The following is a 16137-nucleotide window of genomic DNA, read 5'->3' on the forward strand; positions in this document are numbered from 1 at the left end:
GAGTGAGTTCCTTATTCAGAAGTCACACTGCGCAGAATAGCAAGCAGGACTGCCTACCAGGTTTTGCTCTGAGTTCCTTCCTTGACGTCCCTCAATAGACTATAACTTGGGATTGTAAACTGAAATAAAACTCTTCTTCCCCCATTATTTTGCCAGCTATTTGCCACAGCAATAGAAAAGAAATCAAGACACTTGCTCTTACAAAGACACTTCAGAATTAAGAGACCTAGATGAAATGATCTGAACCCCTAACTTGAACTAAATTCTCAGGTGACATTAAAAGAATGCTATCTGTGCTGGAGAGATGGTTCAGAGGTTAAGAGCACTGGATGCTCTTCCAGAGGTCCTGAGTTCAAGTCTCAGCAAACACATGGTGGCTCACAACCATCTATAATGATATGTGGCACCCTCTTCTGGTATGCCAGCATACACACAGGCAGAACAATACATACATAATAATAAATAAATCTAAAAAGAAAAAAATAATGGTATATATAGATTGATAGCAGTGTAAGCACAGGTGGCGGTGTGGTGGTCCATCCTGCTATCCTGAGCACAAGCCATGGGCATTGTACTGGTATCCTGCTTTTCCACTTCACATATTCACTGCCCAAGTCCATATTGGTCATGACATCACCATGTAGTAGAGTATGGGCCTCCAGATCCATCAAAAGTGTTAACAGCAGCAACAGTTGATGCAGCCATTTGCCAGAGCACCCAATCACCCACATGCATCTAAGGCAGGTTACAGTGCCAACAGTCAGATCAAGGCCATCATTTGTTGGTTCCCATATCCTGAATGAGTAATACTGTTCATTTGATTTAAGGCTCTTCTGGGGCAGGGGCTTTATAGGAGCCTGCTTATATAATTCCTCATTCACATAATACATAAAGCTTTGGTCATTTGTCTCCTCCTCCTCATCAGAGCTGTTCTGTTCCTTCATTATGAATTTCTGTCAATGACATTAGCTACAAGTGTGCCAACAAATGTGCCATAATATCTGCCAGGCTCACCTATGATTCTTACTCCAGGAAATACTGATATGGTTTGACCAAAGTGGTGATCTCTTCGGATGCAAGCTTAACATCCTTAGGTGCAGGATAGCGACCACCAGTCTCAAGAAGATATTTGCAGACACTAACCTCAGCTCCAATACCAGAGATGCAGCACACTCAAAGTCTCTGGGTCCTATGAGCATTCCCAACAAGGAAGTTGACACCAACAACTTAGCTCTCTTGCTCTTTCCAAAAGAATGCTGTAGGGCTTCTTTGTTAATCTACAGCAAAGGATGTGTGGGTGGGTGGGTGGAGGGGTGTGTGTGCGTGTGTGTGTATCTGTGTGTCTTTGTGTGTGTGTGTGTGTCTTTGTGTGTCTCTGTGTGTGTGTGTGTGTCTTTGTGTGTGTGCACAAGAGTATAGGGGCCCACAGAAGCCATTGGTGTCAGATGAAAATTGAGTTAGAATTAAAGGTGTTTGTGAGCTGCCTGATATCAGTGCTAAGAATAGAGTTCAGGCCCTGTCAAAATGCAGTGCATGAGTTTAACAGCTGAGCCATCTTTCCAGCCTGTCTGTGTGTGACATCATACTTACAGAGGTGACAAATGCTTTGGAATCATGTGTGGCAGTCCGAAAAACAAACGTTGTCTTTTAAATGTGCTCCAGTGACTTTCATCAACTCAACTTGACTATCCTAAGGATGGACTCCATCACTGCCAACACACTTAAATGATTCTTGCTTCCAAGGATTTGTATGGGTGATCCTCTTGGAGGCTTATAAGACTCAATAGCAACTGTATTTCAGTCTTTCTCCCATGGCTGAGTCTGTCCTGGTGGAACTGGCTTATTCATTGTAACTCTATGACCTTGGTGTCATATGACCGTAGAAAAAAGATTAATGGTCCAAGAAAGAGCTCTCTCTCTCTGTCTCTCTCTCCCTCTCTTTTCCCCTCCCTTCCTCTAGCCCTCCCTCTCTCTCCAAATTCTCATTACATAGTGCTGTGTAGACTATGTTAGTTGGAACTCACAGAGATCCACCTATTTCTGGCCCTACCATGCTGGGGTCAAAGTGTACACTACCCACATTCAACTAGGAAAAGCTTTAAATTTTTTTTTACAGATTGCCATGCCATTATGCATGAGCTAAATCCACATAAAAGTTGAAAGAGCTTGGAAAGGAATTCTAGATACACACACAAAGTTTAGCCACATTTTATATTTCAGATGGGCTCTGTTTGCTGGCAGCATGCTGTGGCTCCTTTAAGAGATGCTTCTCATTCAGCAGTAGCAAAAAACAACAAACAAACAAAAATCCAGCACAGTTTTGAAACAGCAGCTTCTGGTTCTATGCTGCCAGCATGAACTCTTTCAAGAGGCAGAGCACTTGAATGTGGTTTTTTGGGCATTGTGCTGCAAGTTACTTGGTGGTAGCATGGGCCAGTTGGTTACCAGAGTTGAGGTAGTGAGCGTGGCTCACACCTGGCAGTCTCAGAGGAAGTGAACAGACCTCCGCAATGTTGAACTGTGCAGAGCCCACAGGCAGGACCATGGAGTTGGTCCTATCCATGTCCACTTATCATTTTAAAAAAAGTTGCTTCTGGTCAGAAAATAATTACACATGCTAAGTAAAGACAGATCCAGATTTTTAAAAAAAAGTCTTAATGGGTCAGTGTGTTGTATAAATATACGTAGTCTTGGGAGAGAGAAGAAAAAGAATATAGACAGTCATAAGAAGAAGTAAATGGTTAAAAAATAAAACAAAGTCTTTAAAGAGACAGAGTACAGGCAGTCATAGATTAAAGGAGTAAAGAAAAACAAGCCACGTAAAGATGGAATATACACAGAGAGTCTGGATTATGTCTATTATTGAATTTTTTTACTTTGAAGGAGCTAAGAACAGAGATATATTTCATTGTGTGGGCTGCTTAGGTAAACTAACATGTATATTTTAAATGTATCTTTACTTCAAAATTTGGGTCGAAAGAAAAATTGTTGCTTTGGAAAAGGGACTACAACAGGTTATAAAGGGAGAAAGCCAAAGCATTGAGAGATCTAAGGAAAAAGCAAAGAATATGTGTAATATTTTACATTTCTTAAGTGTGATTAATAATACCTGGACATGGTTGGTCACTTAGGTGCTATTGATCTCCTGAAGATATACCAAGGATAGACATTTAAAATACCACACTAATTCATCAGAAATCCTGAAGGACAAGATCTAGCAAGGTCAGACACCAGCAATTCCACTCTGTAAAACTTCCTCCTGTGATCTCTCCAGAAGGACTTCCCTCTGGCCCAATCATCCTGTCAGGGAGGTAATTATAGAGAACAGGCTTCTAAGTTTGTTTTTTTTTATTATTGAAGTATGGGACAAAAGGTTTGACTGCCTTATTTTATTTGCGAAGATATAAAGTTTTGGGAAAAGTCATCCTACAAAGAGAACACAGGAAAATTCTGCCCAACATATGAGGAATCCACAGCAGGGGAGCATGCTGTCATAAGAGAATCTGCAGTTAGAGACAGCCAGCAATTCCAAAGGCAGTGTTTTTCATAGGCCATGCCTAAGTGATCTTAACCTCCAGTATAAGTCTCTGGTGGGTTGGCCTTCTAAATGTCAGTTGATCTAATGCATAACCTTGTGGATACCATGAGAACCTGGGTTGGAGTGCACCAGGGTCCTGTCACCCTAGTTGTGGACTGGGGAACACTCAGCCTCCCTGGTAGGCGACTTCCTTCTTATTGTTGTGTTTGTTTTTTGAGACAGGTCTCATTAGTCAGGATCACATCCTAGGCTGTCCTGGAACTCACTGTAGACCAAGATGACTTTGATTCACAGAGATCTGCCTGACTCTGCTTCCCATGTGCTTTGCTTAAAACCATTCTCTACATAGGTAGCTCCTCAGAAAGGAACAAAACAGAGGGACATTCCAAAGAGGAAATATGCAGGACAAAGACCAGAAGGACAAAAGGACAGTCAGTGTTTGGTAAAACTGATGTTCTGGTGTGGAATGGACCATAGGGTTTTGTGCTGAGTGAGAGATAAGAAGAAAGCATAACAGAATAAAAAGTGTTCTGTGGCCAAGCTAGCTGCATAACTGATATTTTATTTTTAGGCCAGTGATTCTTAAAAATGTAGTCCCCAGACCAGCAGCCTCAGCATTACTTCGGAACTTGCTAGAAGTGTACCTTTTTGTGTCTATTCGCATACCTACTGGGTCAGAAACACTGGAGGTAGGTAATAACAATCTGTACCCAGGTGAGCCCTTTAAAAAAGTATGACATGCACATGCATGTCATATATGAATGAAGGTGCCCAGGAGGCCAGAAAAGGTGCCAGATCCCCAGGTATTAGAGTTACAGGTGATTTTGAACCTTCAAGAACTCTTAGCCACAGAGGATCAATCCAGCTCTGTATCCAATTGACTCTTACCTATGACCAAGTTTACAAAGCAATATTTGGGCATCAGGAGGCCACCAAAGGCTACCTCATAAAAGATATTAGATCAGAGTTGTTCTCTCAAACATAGTGAGGGGTCTGAATAATATTGCATTGTGTATATGAAGTACATTTCTTAATTTTTTATTACTTTTATGTGTATGACTATTTCCTGCCATGTATGTATGTATGTATGTATGTATGTATGTATGTATGTATATATGTGCATGATATGTGGGCCTGGAATCCACGGACATCACAAGAGGGTGTCAGGGCCTTTAATTCCCAGCACTTGGGGGGCAGAGGCAGGCAGATATCTGAGTTTGAGCCTGGTCTACAGACTGAGTTTCATGACAAGTTCTGAGAGACAGAGAGAGAGAGAAAGAGAGAGAGAGAGAGAGAGAGAGAGAGAGAGAGAGAGAGAGAGAGAGAGATCAGGAGATCAGCCTGGGTATATGAACTTGGGAAGGAGGTGAAGCAGGAGGGTCTGAGTTCAAGATAAGATGAAGCCAGTGTGGGCCACATGAGACCTTGTCTCAAAACAAAACAAGGACTGAAGTAAAAATAGTATTTCCCCTTAGTAAATATGTTACCTTTGGTGATTGACTAATACTCTCTACACCAGTTTTCTGTTAAAAGACTAGAGCTACTAATTGTATTGATCACATCAACATAAGGTACATGCAGAGAAGCTACTCAGTAAATGCTTGCCACTATGATCTGGCCAAATGTTTTTATGTGTGCATGTGTGTCTCAGGAAGAGCGCAAAACATGTCATTTGCCATTTTGGAGAGAGGGTGGAACTCAGATCACTAGAACACTCTCTACTAGGGTTTTCTTCTGACAGGGAAACTGCTTACAGAGAACTGTGACATGCCACACAGACTCTGCAGGAGGTTTAGCTCTTCTTTACTCACGTCCAGGGAAAGGATTAGAAAGACTATAAGAGAGACAACATAGATTGGTGGGATTGAGTCAAAGGGTTAAGAAAAACCAAAAAGTAAGACAAAAACAAAACAAAAAAAACCAGAACATGCTCCAAAAAACAAACAACAAAAAATCCACTATATTTCAGGTAACAGTTATTAGAAAATTTTAAACTAAGGCAAGGTTATTTATCCATTAAATGTAAAACAGAACATATTCAAAAGCACAGCATAATGTATGGGAGTAAAATGTGGAAAACATATATGTTCATGTCTGTGGCGAGTACACCCTTTGAGGCTGATTCCAAGGATCAGGAAGAGCAGAGCCTAAGATAAAGGCCTGGCCAGAGTCTCACCAATACATTTGGGGTAAGAATGTTTTCTAAATGAATGTCAAAGTCTCTGGTCCTACTTCTGCCAAATATTTGAGGAGCTCATCTTTCTATATGCTCATCCCTCTGCTGAGTTGAGTCAGGCAACAAACACACATTAAACACCAACTGTCTACTAGGTTCTGTATCCAGAAAAGTAAGGCTTTTCTTGTTCTACTTATCAAAGTTTGCCTGACCTCTTGGGCATGTTTCTCACTGTAGGGAGGGAAGTGGGGGTCTCTTCCAGTCAATCCTGTTTTTAAACTTTCCATTTACACAATGATTTCACTTTCCAATTTACACAAGGGTTTTACTTTTACAGGCAGAGATTAAAAACCAAACAACTAACATACTACGAGAAAGATGGCCATGGAACATAATCAAAGGTTTGGAATGGAACAAATTGACCTTGGGCTTAAGTACCAACACCAAAACCAAACCAACCAAACCAACCAAAAACAAAAGGCAACGACAAAAAAAAAAAAAACCCAAACAAACAAATACAATCAGGCATGTAGCGCACGTCTTTAACCCCAGCTCTCAGAAGGCTGATGCAGACAGATCGAGATTCAAGACCAATGTGGTCCACAAAGAGAGTTTAAGAGCTGCACAGAGAGACCATGTATCAAGCAAAACAAGCAGCAGGAGAGGGTCTACTAGTTGCCAGCTGTTCAATGAAAGATATAGAAGGTGACTTCATACAGGGCAGCAACCCCAATAGAACACAGGAATGAGATCAGACCTCCTCACAAACATTTGTTTTTCTGTCCTAAAACTTTTCTGTGTATACACAGGTGTGAGTGTGTTTACAGGTGCATTTAGAGGTCAGAGGGTGATGTTAGATGTCTTTATTTCTGTCTACCTCATATTTGCTTAGTTTGTTTTGAGACAGGGTCTCACTATGTAGCGCTGGCTATCCTGGAACTTGGGCTATGTAGACCAGGCTGGCCTGGGATGGCCTGCTACTGCCTCCCAATTCCTGGAATTAAAGGCATGCGCCACATTGCCCAGATGCACCCGATTTCTTCAGACAAGGTCTCTCAGTGAACCTGGAGCCCATGGTTTTGGTTTTGGCTAGACTAACTAGCCAGTGAGCTCCAGGAATCCTTCCGTCTCCACTCCCTAGGGCTAAGCTTACAAGTGTGTGCCATCACACCAACTCTTACATGGATGCTGTGGATCTGAGCTCACCTCTTCACATGTTATGATGTCCCCAGCACATGCCCTTCATATTTTGCCTTCCAAGAAAGAGAAACACTCTAGAAATCACTGGCAAGCAGACTTCTGCTTTTATTAGAAACTACATCTACTTAACATGAAAACTGTTACAAAGTTTATTCTACACAAAGATTGAGGCCTATCCTACTGTGGCCTCCTAATACACTTCTTTCAAAAGTGCACAGACGTCTTCCCAGCGCTTTTCTTACTCAATTCCTTTTGCTTTCAGCTCTGCCTTGACACGTGTCAGGTAATGAGGATCAGGGTAGCCAAAACTGCATGAAAAAAAGAAATCCTGTTAGCTTCCTCCCAAATAATTCTCAAGAATCTGTACAATAGCCGGGTATGGTGGCACAGGCCTTTAATCCCAGCACTCGGATGGTGACAGCAGTCAGATCTCTCTGTGTTTGAAGCCAGCCTGGGCCACACAGTGAGATACTGTCTCAGAACAACAGCAACAAAATCTGTACAATTTACATTTAAGCATCTAGTATTCTGGGTTCCAGCATCCTCAGACAATCAGACAGTGGCTGGTATCTAGTCACTGAAGTGCCCAGCTGACTGACCAGCATCTCTTTTCCAGACAGTCTGCTTAACTTCTTAGCTCATTCTGAGTACTGATGCACATAATGTTATAAATGTCAAATTCTACAGAGAAGGTAATCGTACGATAGTAGGACTTTCAAAATGGGAAACTTGACAAGGTCTCAGGATATTTTTCCTTTGGATGCCACAAGTACAGGAACTCTGAGATTTATAAAGTATAGTCAGATTTCCTGGGATACATCCCCCACCATCTTGGGGCTCTTTATAATGAAGACTTTCTTTCTATCATGTTTCATCCATGTGAGTTTAGCCACCTTGTTGACTTATGGGAAGATGTGAGTGAGGAAGAGTAAGATGACCTTAAAAGAAATCAAAGCAGGGCTGGAGACATGGCTCTGAGGTTAAGAGCACTGGCTGTGCTTCCAGAAGACCCTGGTTAAATTCCCAACACCCACATGTCAGCTCACACCTGTCTGTAACTTCAGGGAATCTGACAGCCTCACACAGACATAAATGTAGGCAAAGCAAAAACGTAAATAAAAACAAACATTTTTTTAAAAAGTCAAAGCAAATATTCTTAGGATCTACCTTTCAAATTGACATGAAACACTAAAATTAAATCAACTTGGGCACCATTCATCTTGGGTTCTGAAACTCCAACTTTTGATGCATTTTGTGGGGCATAGAAACAAGGTTTTTCTGTGTAGACCTGACTGTCATGAAATTCTGTCTGTAGACTAGGCTGGCCTCCAACTAGAGATCCACCTGCCTCTGTCTCTTAAGTACTGGGATTAAAAGTGTGCCCCACCACTGCTCAGCTTTGATGCAAAATTTAATAACCAAGTTGTACATTATGAATGGCAGAGTAGAAGGTTGGAGGGATCAATTTGTTTTTTCAAGACAGCCTCTAACTCCGATATCCACCTGTTTCTGCCTCCCAAATTCTGGGATTCAAGGCATGTTCTCCCACTGCCCAGCTCTAACCATTTTTTTCTCTTAGAAGTTATCATTATAGATTAATATTTTTTCTTTCTTTTTTTTCTTTTGGTTTTTTGAGACAGGGTTTTCACTGTAGCTTTCGAGACTGTTTCAGAACTAGCTCTTGTAGACCAGGATGGCCTCATACTCACAGAGATCTGACTGTCTCTGCCTTCCTAGTGCTGGAATTAAATCATGTGCCACCACCATCTGGCTCATTTTCATAATTAGTGATTGATGTGGGAAGGGCCCAGTCCATTGTGAGTGGTGCTAGTCCTGGGCTGGTGGTCATGGGTGGGTATAAGAAAGCAGATTGAGCAAGCCATGGGGCATAAGCCATGAAGTAGCATCCTTCCACTGCCTCTGCATCAGCTCCTCCAGTTTCCTGCCTGGTTTGAATTCCTGCTTATTCTTCCCTCAGTGACTGTGATTCAGAAGATATAAACCAAATACACCCTTTCTTCCCTAGGTGCTTTTGGTTATCACAGCAACAGACCCTAACTAAGACACTGGGTAACATCTACTGCTAGAATGCCGTTTCATACCACAGCCTCAAACTGCAGCACTTCACACCCCCTATACTTTGTTCAGCAACCATTACATTTCAAAGGCTCTTACTTTCCTGGTCCTCCAAACATGCATGCTTTGTGATGGATGTCATTCCATGTAACGACATCAGACATTCCTGGTACTCGAGAGTCTTGTATTGTGAAAATCAGCCTTTTGATAAAGGCTTCTCTGAGTAGATCCAAGACGTGTCTTCCCTCCTGATTATCAGGCAAGTATGCAGTTCGTCGTGTTCCACGGTAGGGCTTTCCTGGGTTTGGGTGCTCATCCTGTATGAGGAAAGGAAAATGTTAGATAAAAAATGGCATGCCTCTGAAATCTACTATACTAAAGGTGTGCCCATTATAGGTAAAGCCTATGAAAACCAAAAAATGCTCTTTTGCTCATATTCTGAATAATTCAGAGTTCTCCTCTTCAGATTATTCCTCCCACCCTGACATATGGTCTCTGCCTTAAAAAAAAACATGAAAGTCTAGATGCACAGCTTGGCAGTGCTTGCTTGGCATGCACAAGGGCTGGGTTCAGCCCCAACACTGTTGAAATAGCTGAAAAGACATCCAAATTCTAAATGGTCTCTAGCTATTATATCCTTACTATAATCACCGAATAAGTTCCCAGGAAAATCAGCATCTAAGAGGCTACAGGAAGACCCCTTGGGTGCTGGTAACTCTAACAGAGCCAAAAGAAACTCATGTTCCCTGGTACACTTACTGTTTGGATGCCACTTCCCATAATGTATTGAATCTCAATTGAGCCACAGTCTTCATAACCCGGAAGTGACTGTCTTGAAGTGGTGAAAGTCATGGTTCCATCTGGCTGGTTCCCTTTCTGGATACCGTACGAAGTCTGACACAAAGGACAGACAGGCTTTAATGATAAGGCCTTGGTGATACAAGAAAAGCAGAATTCATGCTTGCACTTAGGGAGCACACGCTTGTTGCTAATGGTGCACTTGCAGATGGCACAGGAATTTTTGTTATCATTCACCTTCAATGCCCCAGAGCAGTCAGCAGAGCCTCTGAGAGGAGGTGAAGCTGCATTTGCATCATTCCTGTCGACATCCAAGATGTCTTATGATCCACATTTAAGCTCTCTCCAGACAGTAGGGACAGTCCATTCTTTTGAGGACATACTGCTTTGTCTCTGGAGGCTTATTAGGTAAATCAATTAAAGTCACTGACTCTTGATATATCACATAGTGTGTATTTGGGTGCTTTTTTTTTTTTAAGTCAAGAGCACTGCTGCTCTTCCAGAGGACCTGAGTTCAGTTCCCACAACCATCAGTAGTGGGCTCTGATGCTCCTTTCTAGCATAAGCCCTACATGCAGGTAGAGCACCCACTCATAGACTAAAATAAATCTTTTAAAAATTGTAATCAAGATCCCTTATCATGAGGCTCAAAAATATCAGGTGAAGTTCCCCACTGAATTTAAAATCCTACACCCTGTCTCATAGTACCCTTTTCCTGTCCCTAGCTCTCTCCCTTGCTCACTGCCTCCCCCTCCTCTTGCCTCCTTGAGCTTCAGTTCCTGTGAGGTCTGTGTGTGTGCTTCTATCAGCTTAGAATGTTCTTACTACAAAACCAGGAAGCTAGAGAAAGGTCTGACTTTTCCCATTTTACAGCTGGGCCTGGGTTTCAGTTTCCTAAAAGGACAATGAGGGAGGCAGCAAGCACCAGGCCTGAGGCACCTCCTACAGTACCTCAAAGCAGTGACCAAAAAGGACAGTTCCAGTAAGCTCCCTAAAACATACCCTGCCTTGCCCAAGTATGATCTAAAATGGTAAAACTATAACCATAGCCAACTAAATTGTACTAATGTAACTGTTGATTGATTAACCAATTATATTTGAGGTGACCTAACTGTCACCAAAACTCCCCTTAGCTGTGCTTAAAAGAAGCCTGTTCGCTCCCCTCGGGGTTGTTGCCATTTTGTACAGGTGAACGGCCCCACATAAACTGATAATAATCACTCCTTGCTCTTACATACTGTTTGAGTCTGGGGTCTTCCTTCAGCATTTCCTCAGACCCCTACACCAGGTCCTTTAATTTACTCATGTTCTCTAGATGAAGCATCATGGGGGTTTGTTTGTTTACACCCTGTTTAGGATGGTGGCTCTGTCACTGTTCTCATCCTCCTTTATTCTTCCCACCCTTGTCACTGGAGAGAATTCTATTATACGTCTGTTTACTCTGCTTTGTTTCCCTTGCTCGATGTCAAGGCCCTAAGAGCAGTCCACACTGTGTCTGTGCCCCCAGCCGCACCACAGTGCCTGGCACATAACAGTCCCTCTCTATTTGTTGAATGCATCTTTTAATGGCAGGTGCCTTATCATCTAAACCTCAGGCTAACTGTTACCTCAGGAAGGCCTTTCATCTTCCTCTTGCATGCCTTCTGTTTTTCTTTTTTTTTTTTTTTTTTGGTTTTTCGAGACAGGGTTTCTCTGTGGCTTTGGAGCCTGTCCTGGCACTAGCTCTGTAGACCAGGCTGGTCTCGAACTCACAGAGATCCACCTGCCTCTGCCTCCTGTCCTTCTGTTTTTCTTAAGAGGTAAAACTACATTTTTTTTATTCTCCTAGCACATCTCTGTCTTTGAAGTTATTTCCTTCAGTTCATTTACTTGCTTACAGTCTGTGGGTCCCGTTACCCCAATACAGGCTGCATGAGGACAGGAATCTTGTCCCTGTTTATTCACCTCTGTAGAGCAGGACCTAGCTCACAGCTAGTGCCCAGCTAAGGCCGCTGGACCAAAAGGTCAGAAGCAGTGACCTAGGGCCAGTTATAGCAACAGTGACAGCTCTTCTGTCAACACTCACCATCTGTACAATAGTGTCATCAGAATTATAACCAAGGTCTTCATCAGACAGTGCTTCATCCGGATACTGTATCACAGATGGAGGTTGGGGTCTCAGATCCTCCACTGGCTTTTTCGTGGTTTTCAGGAAAACGGTCACAGGTTTGCCATCAATCACCATCTGGTGCTCTCTCTTTTTCAGAACTCTCTTCTTAGCTTCAGGGGAGACACGAAACACACATTCACATAGAAATGAGAGAGAACTTACACATGACCCCCAGTGTCCTCTCTGAGTTGATTCTAGTAACTTCTGAAGGCACCAAATCCAGAGATGTCCCTTATATGCTTAGAACTTTCACACAAGATATTCATATTCTCCCATGTGCTTTTTTTTGCTTGATTTTTGTTTGTTTCTTTTTGAGACATGGTCTCACTATATAGTCCTTACTGCCCTAGAAACTCACTAAATAGACCAGGCTGGCCTTGAACTCACAGAGTTCTGCCTGTCTCTGTCTCCAGAGTGCTTTGATTAAAGGCTTATGTCACCCCACCTAGCCTTCCATGGACTTAAGAATCAATAGATGATTTTAATTCCTCATACAAGGTAAGCACTCTGGAAATACATATTATGGTGTATTGTTTAGTTGGATGAACCCTATGATGTAGGACTATTGTCTAAATTTCCTCAGGATCAAATTCTTCTATCTTGAAGGTAAGCACCTAAAGACAGAAGTGAACAAGTTAAATGGCTTGAGGGAATCCCTGAAACTGACCAGATTCTCTAGGTTCCTTCCTGCTAGAGTAATCCATAAAGACTGCTGAGAGTCGCTCTGAGACTGGCAGAACAGAGCATAGGGAGACTGAGAAAAGCAGCTCTGACTCTAAGAGAAGACAAGCTGCAATGATGACACCAGACCTGTACCTGAAAGAATCAGAAACAAACCGAGTTGACTGGAAGAGGTTTAGACCAGAGCTGTGTGGAAAGGACACTCTCCAACATGCTGAGCTGCCTGCAGCCTATGCAGTAGATTCATGGCTTTGTGAGCTGTCCCATGCTGTGCTGGGCTCTGGTGCTGCAGATGTCTTTGAGTCTGCTCCTCGAAGTAACCCCTTACCCATACTCCTGTAAGAAACCTCAATCAAAGTCGTTAGTTCAAGTTGGGCTTTGTTCTGTTGTGGGCTCCCTATCCGACTTGTAGACAACATGTGTGTTGTGTCTCCCCAGGAAGAGTTTTGTGTCCCAATAAGAACAGAGGCCCTGAGAAGTTGTTTCTGGCATTCTGGAATAGCAGGTTATTGATGGGAGAAAATTATTCAGAACTCAATAGTAGGCAGCATACCTTTAACTGTCGAACATCATTTGGTTATTAGAAGCCATGATTCTAGTCTGGGTATGGTGGTACACACTCAGAATCCTAGCAATTTAACTGTAGAGGTGAGGGTAAGGGGATCATGAGTTCAAGGCCAGTCAAGGGTAAATAGTCACTCCCTCCAGGAGGATCAGATCTACAGGGAATCTGCAGGCCACTTCCTGACCTGGCACGGAGAAACCTTTGGCTCAGGAAAGAGAACATGGGCATAGAAGTAGACAGAAGCAGGGAGATCTCTGGATTTGAATTAACTTCTCCTAACTGTGAGTTATCTTTCTACTTTTCACTTTCTTCCATATGGAATTCCTTCATAATATATGATCTTAAGATAAATACATGGGTCTCAAATAAAAAAAAACTGAAACAAATTAATACATTGTTCTCCTAGCCCAAGGTCCTTCCTCAATTTCCTCACCGCCTCCCACAGTCAATCTTCTACTTCCAATCCGGCTCCAAGAAGCAGCATCATTCCTTACCCAAGACAGAACATTCCTTCTCCACACTTGGTCCTGCACCTTCCAAAATTGCTTTGGAGACTCCTACATGAGAAAATCAAGATGGTGACCTGACCAGAAAGATGCCTTTGTGTCTCAACATACCCCATCATAGAGCAGTAAAGACAGAAGAGACGTTTTCAAAAATGTTGACAACTGTAAGAAAGCCCATTGAAATAACTTTATAGATATTAGTTAACAGGAACAGTTGACAAAACCATTTTGTCTGTAGAAACACTTCTTCATAGGATCTGCCACACTGATTCCTGCATGAGACAGAATCCATCTCATTACCTGATTTTCGAGTAAACGTGTTTGATGCTGAATTGACAATCACATCTGCCACTTCTTTGGTGATGTCCCCCATGGCCACTTGGAAGAGAATTGGGCCAATATTAATTTCATGCACTCCTAATGTAGGGCTGGAGAGACTTTCATAAAACCCTCCCCAGGAAAAAGAAAAGACAGAATCAGGCACCAAGTCATCAGAAGCAAGAACAGCTGAGGTTGCAGGCTACCCTATCACTGAATTGGCTGTCTTTCCTATGGCCATGGCTCTAGGCTGGGAGAGAAGGATGCTTGAATTTAGGAGTTTGGAGCCATCCTAGGCAACATGGCAAAACCTCGCTTCAAAACAAAGCTCCAGTGAACCCCAAACAAGATGAACTCAGAAATGGAAAACCACATGTGACAGAGAATTATTGGCTTCAATTGTCTCTTAAGGTGTCTCTCGGAAAACACATGTCAGTCACATGATCCATTGGAGGTGGTAGTCTCATCAGTAATTTAAAAAATCCTACTCTACAAATTATTTAATTTGTCCCACTTTTTCCTTTTACCCCAAGACAGGCCAGTTTCTTTTATACTCACATGCATGGAATATTCTTTAATTTTCATTTAATATGTTCCACAGTTTGACTTATCAGAGAAATGATCACCATCATCCTGTGCCTGTCATTGAACAGTTACTTGGTAACAAGAAATCACTGGTCAACTTAAACACTTTACTCTACCTTGAGTGTCACTTGGATTTCCATGACTCCTTTTGTCAAATTCATCTGAAAATGCCTGGAAACACAAACACAGTTTTAACCATTATGCTCCCTATGCAATCAGTGAGTTTACATCCTGGGGCTTCTGATTCTGTATGCACACATGTAGTGATGTGTATAGTAAAGCTGTTGTTCCTGGCTTTGAGTGACATGTTTCAGCAAAGCCTTCGCTAGGTTTAGGTTGATAGGTAGAGTCTGAGAATTTGTTTTGAGACTGTTTCAACCTTGAAGAAATGTGTCTCTCTAGAAACTGCACTTAGTGCTCCAGAGAGCTTGCAGCTGAACAGACCTTTGTCTGAAGACACTCCTGGCAACCTGGGGTTCTTACTTTAGATTATGGCATTCCATAATGTGTGGGCTGTCTGCTTTCACAGGCAGGAAAAGCAAGATGACTACAGTATCTGGAACTTTTCCCAGACTCTGTTAACCTTGTATATGCTTGAATGAAGTAACTAGAGTGAGCTAATGTGAGTTGGGTGTCAGTCTCTTCCATAAGGTTGAACCCCTCTGATCCTTTAGAAAATGAAGACTTGGCACCTTGGTGAGCTTCTCTCTCTATTGTGGCATTCACGTCAGTATTCACATAATATACATACACGTGATTGGAAAATAGTAGCCCTCAAATAGTAGTATGTAATTTAGTTCAATATTTTAAAGTTATAACAAACATATTGGCTGGGCAGTGGTGGCACACACCTCTAATCCCAGGACTCGGGAGGCAGAGGCAGGCGGATCTCTGTGAATTCGAGGCCAGCCTGGTCTACAAGAGCTAGTTCCAACATGCTTCAAAGAAACAGAGAAACTGTGTGTCTTGAAAAACCAACATATATATATATATGTATATATATATATATATATGGAGCCAGAGGCAGGTGGATTTTAAATTTGAGGCCTCCCTAGTCTACAGAGTGTGTTCCATGACAGCTATGGCTATACAGAGAAACTCTATGTCAAAAAACAAAACGAAAGACAAAATATACATACACTTTCTACAAATATGTCCTGTAAAATAGAGACGTGAACAAAGTTGTAAATCCTATTAACTAAAGCTCTGTTTACAACAAAAATCAGACAGTTAAAATCCAATGGAGGGATAATTCTACACTTTTACATGCTCATGTGTTAAAACAGGAGCCATTAAAAATAAAATTTCAAAGACTATATAAAGGAATGTAGAAATGCTTATTTTATCCTTTCAAGTGGAAAGGATATTAAATTGCAAATTTACATGATCTCATCTAGAATCATACATTGGAGGAGACTGGGACAAGGCTGACTAAACAATCTCTGCATTTTGTGCTGCTCAGTGTGTCTGCATGTGATGTGGGAATGATTTCTTATTAATAAAGAAACTGCCTAGGCCCATTTCATAGGCCAGCCCTTAGGTAGG

General features: G+C 42.1%; 1 protein-coding gene across 1 annotated transcript in view; it reads right to left on the reverse strand.

Moving 5' to 3' along the window:
• The window catches only part of LOC101980291 (poly [ADP-ribose] polymerase 14-like), a 144309-nt gene that overhangs the window by 92533 nt on the left and 35639 nt on the right, over nucleotides 1–16137 (reverse strand). The window contains 4 exon segments of the mRNA XM_013351166.1: nucleotides 10480–10505; nucleotides 13671–13740; nucleotides 13990–14139; nucleotides 14709–14763. Coding sequence (XP_013206620.1) covers nucleotides 10480–10505; nucleotides 13671–13740; nucleotides 13990–14139; nucleotides 14709–14763 — 301 coding nt within the window.

Source organism: Microtus ochrogaster, chromosome 2 (assembly GCF_000317375.1).
Source record: "Microtus ochrogaster isolate Prairie Vole_2 chromosome 2, MicOch1.0, whole genome shotgun sequence".
NCBI classification, from domain to species: Eukaryota; Metazoa; Chordata; class Mammalia; order Rodentia; family Cricetidae; genus Microtus; species Microtus ochrogaster.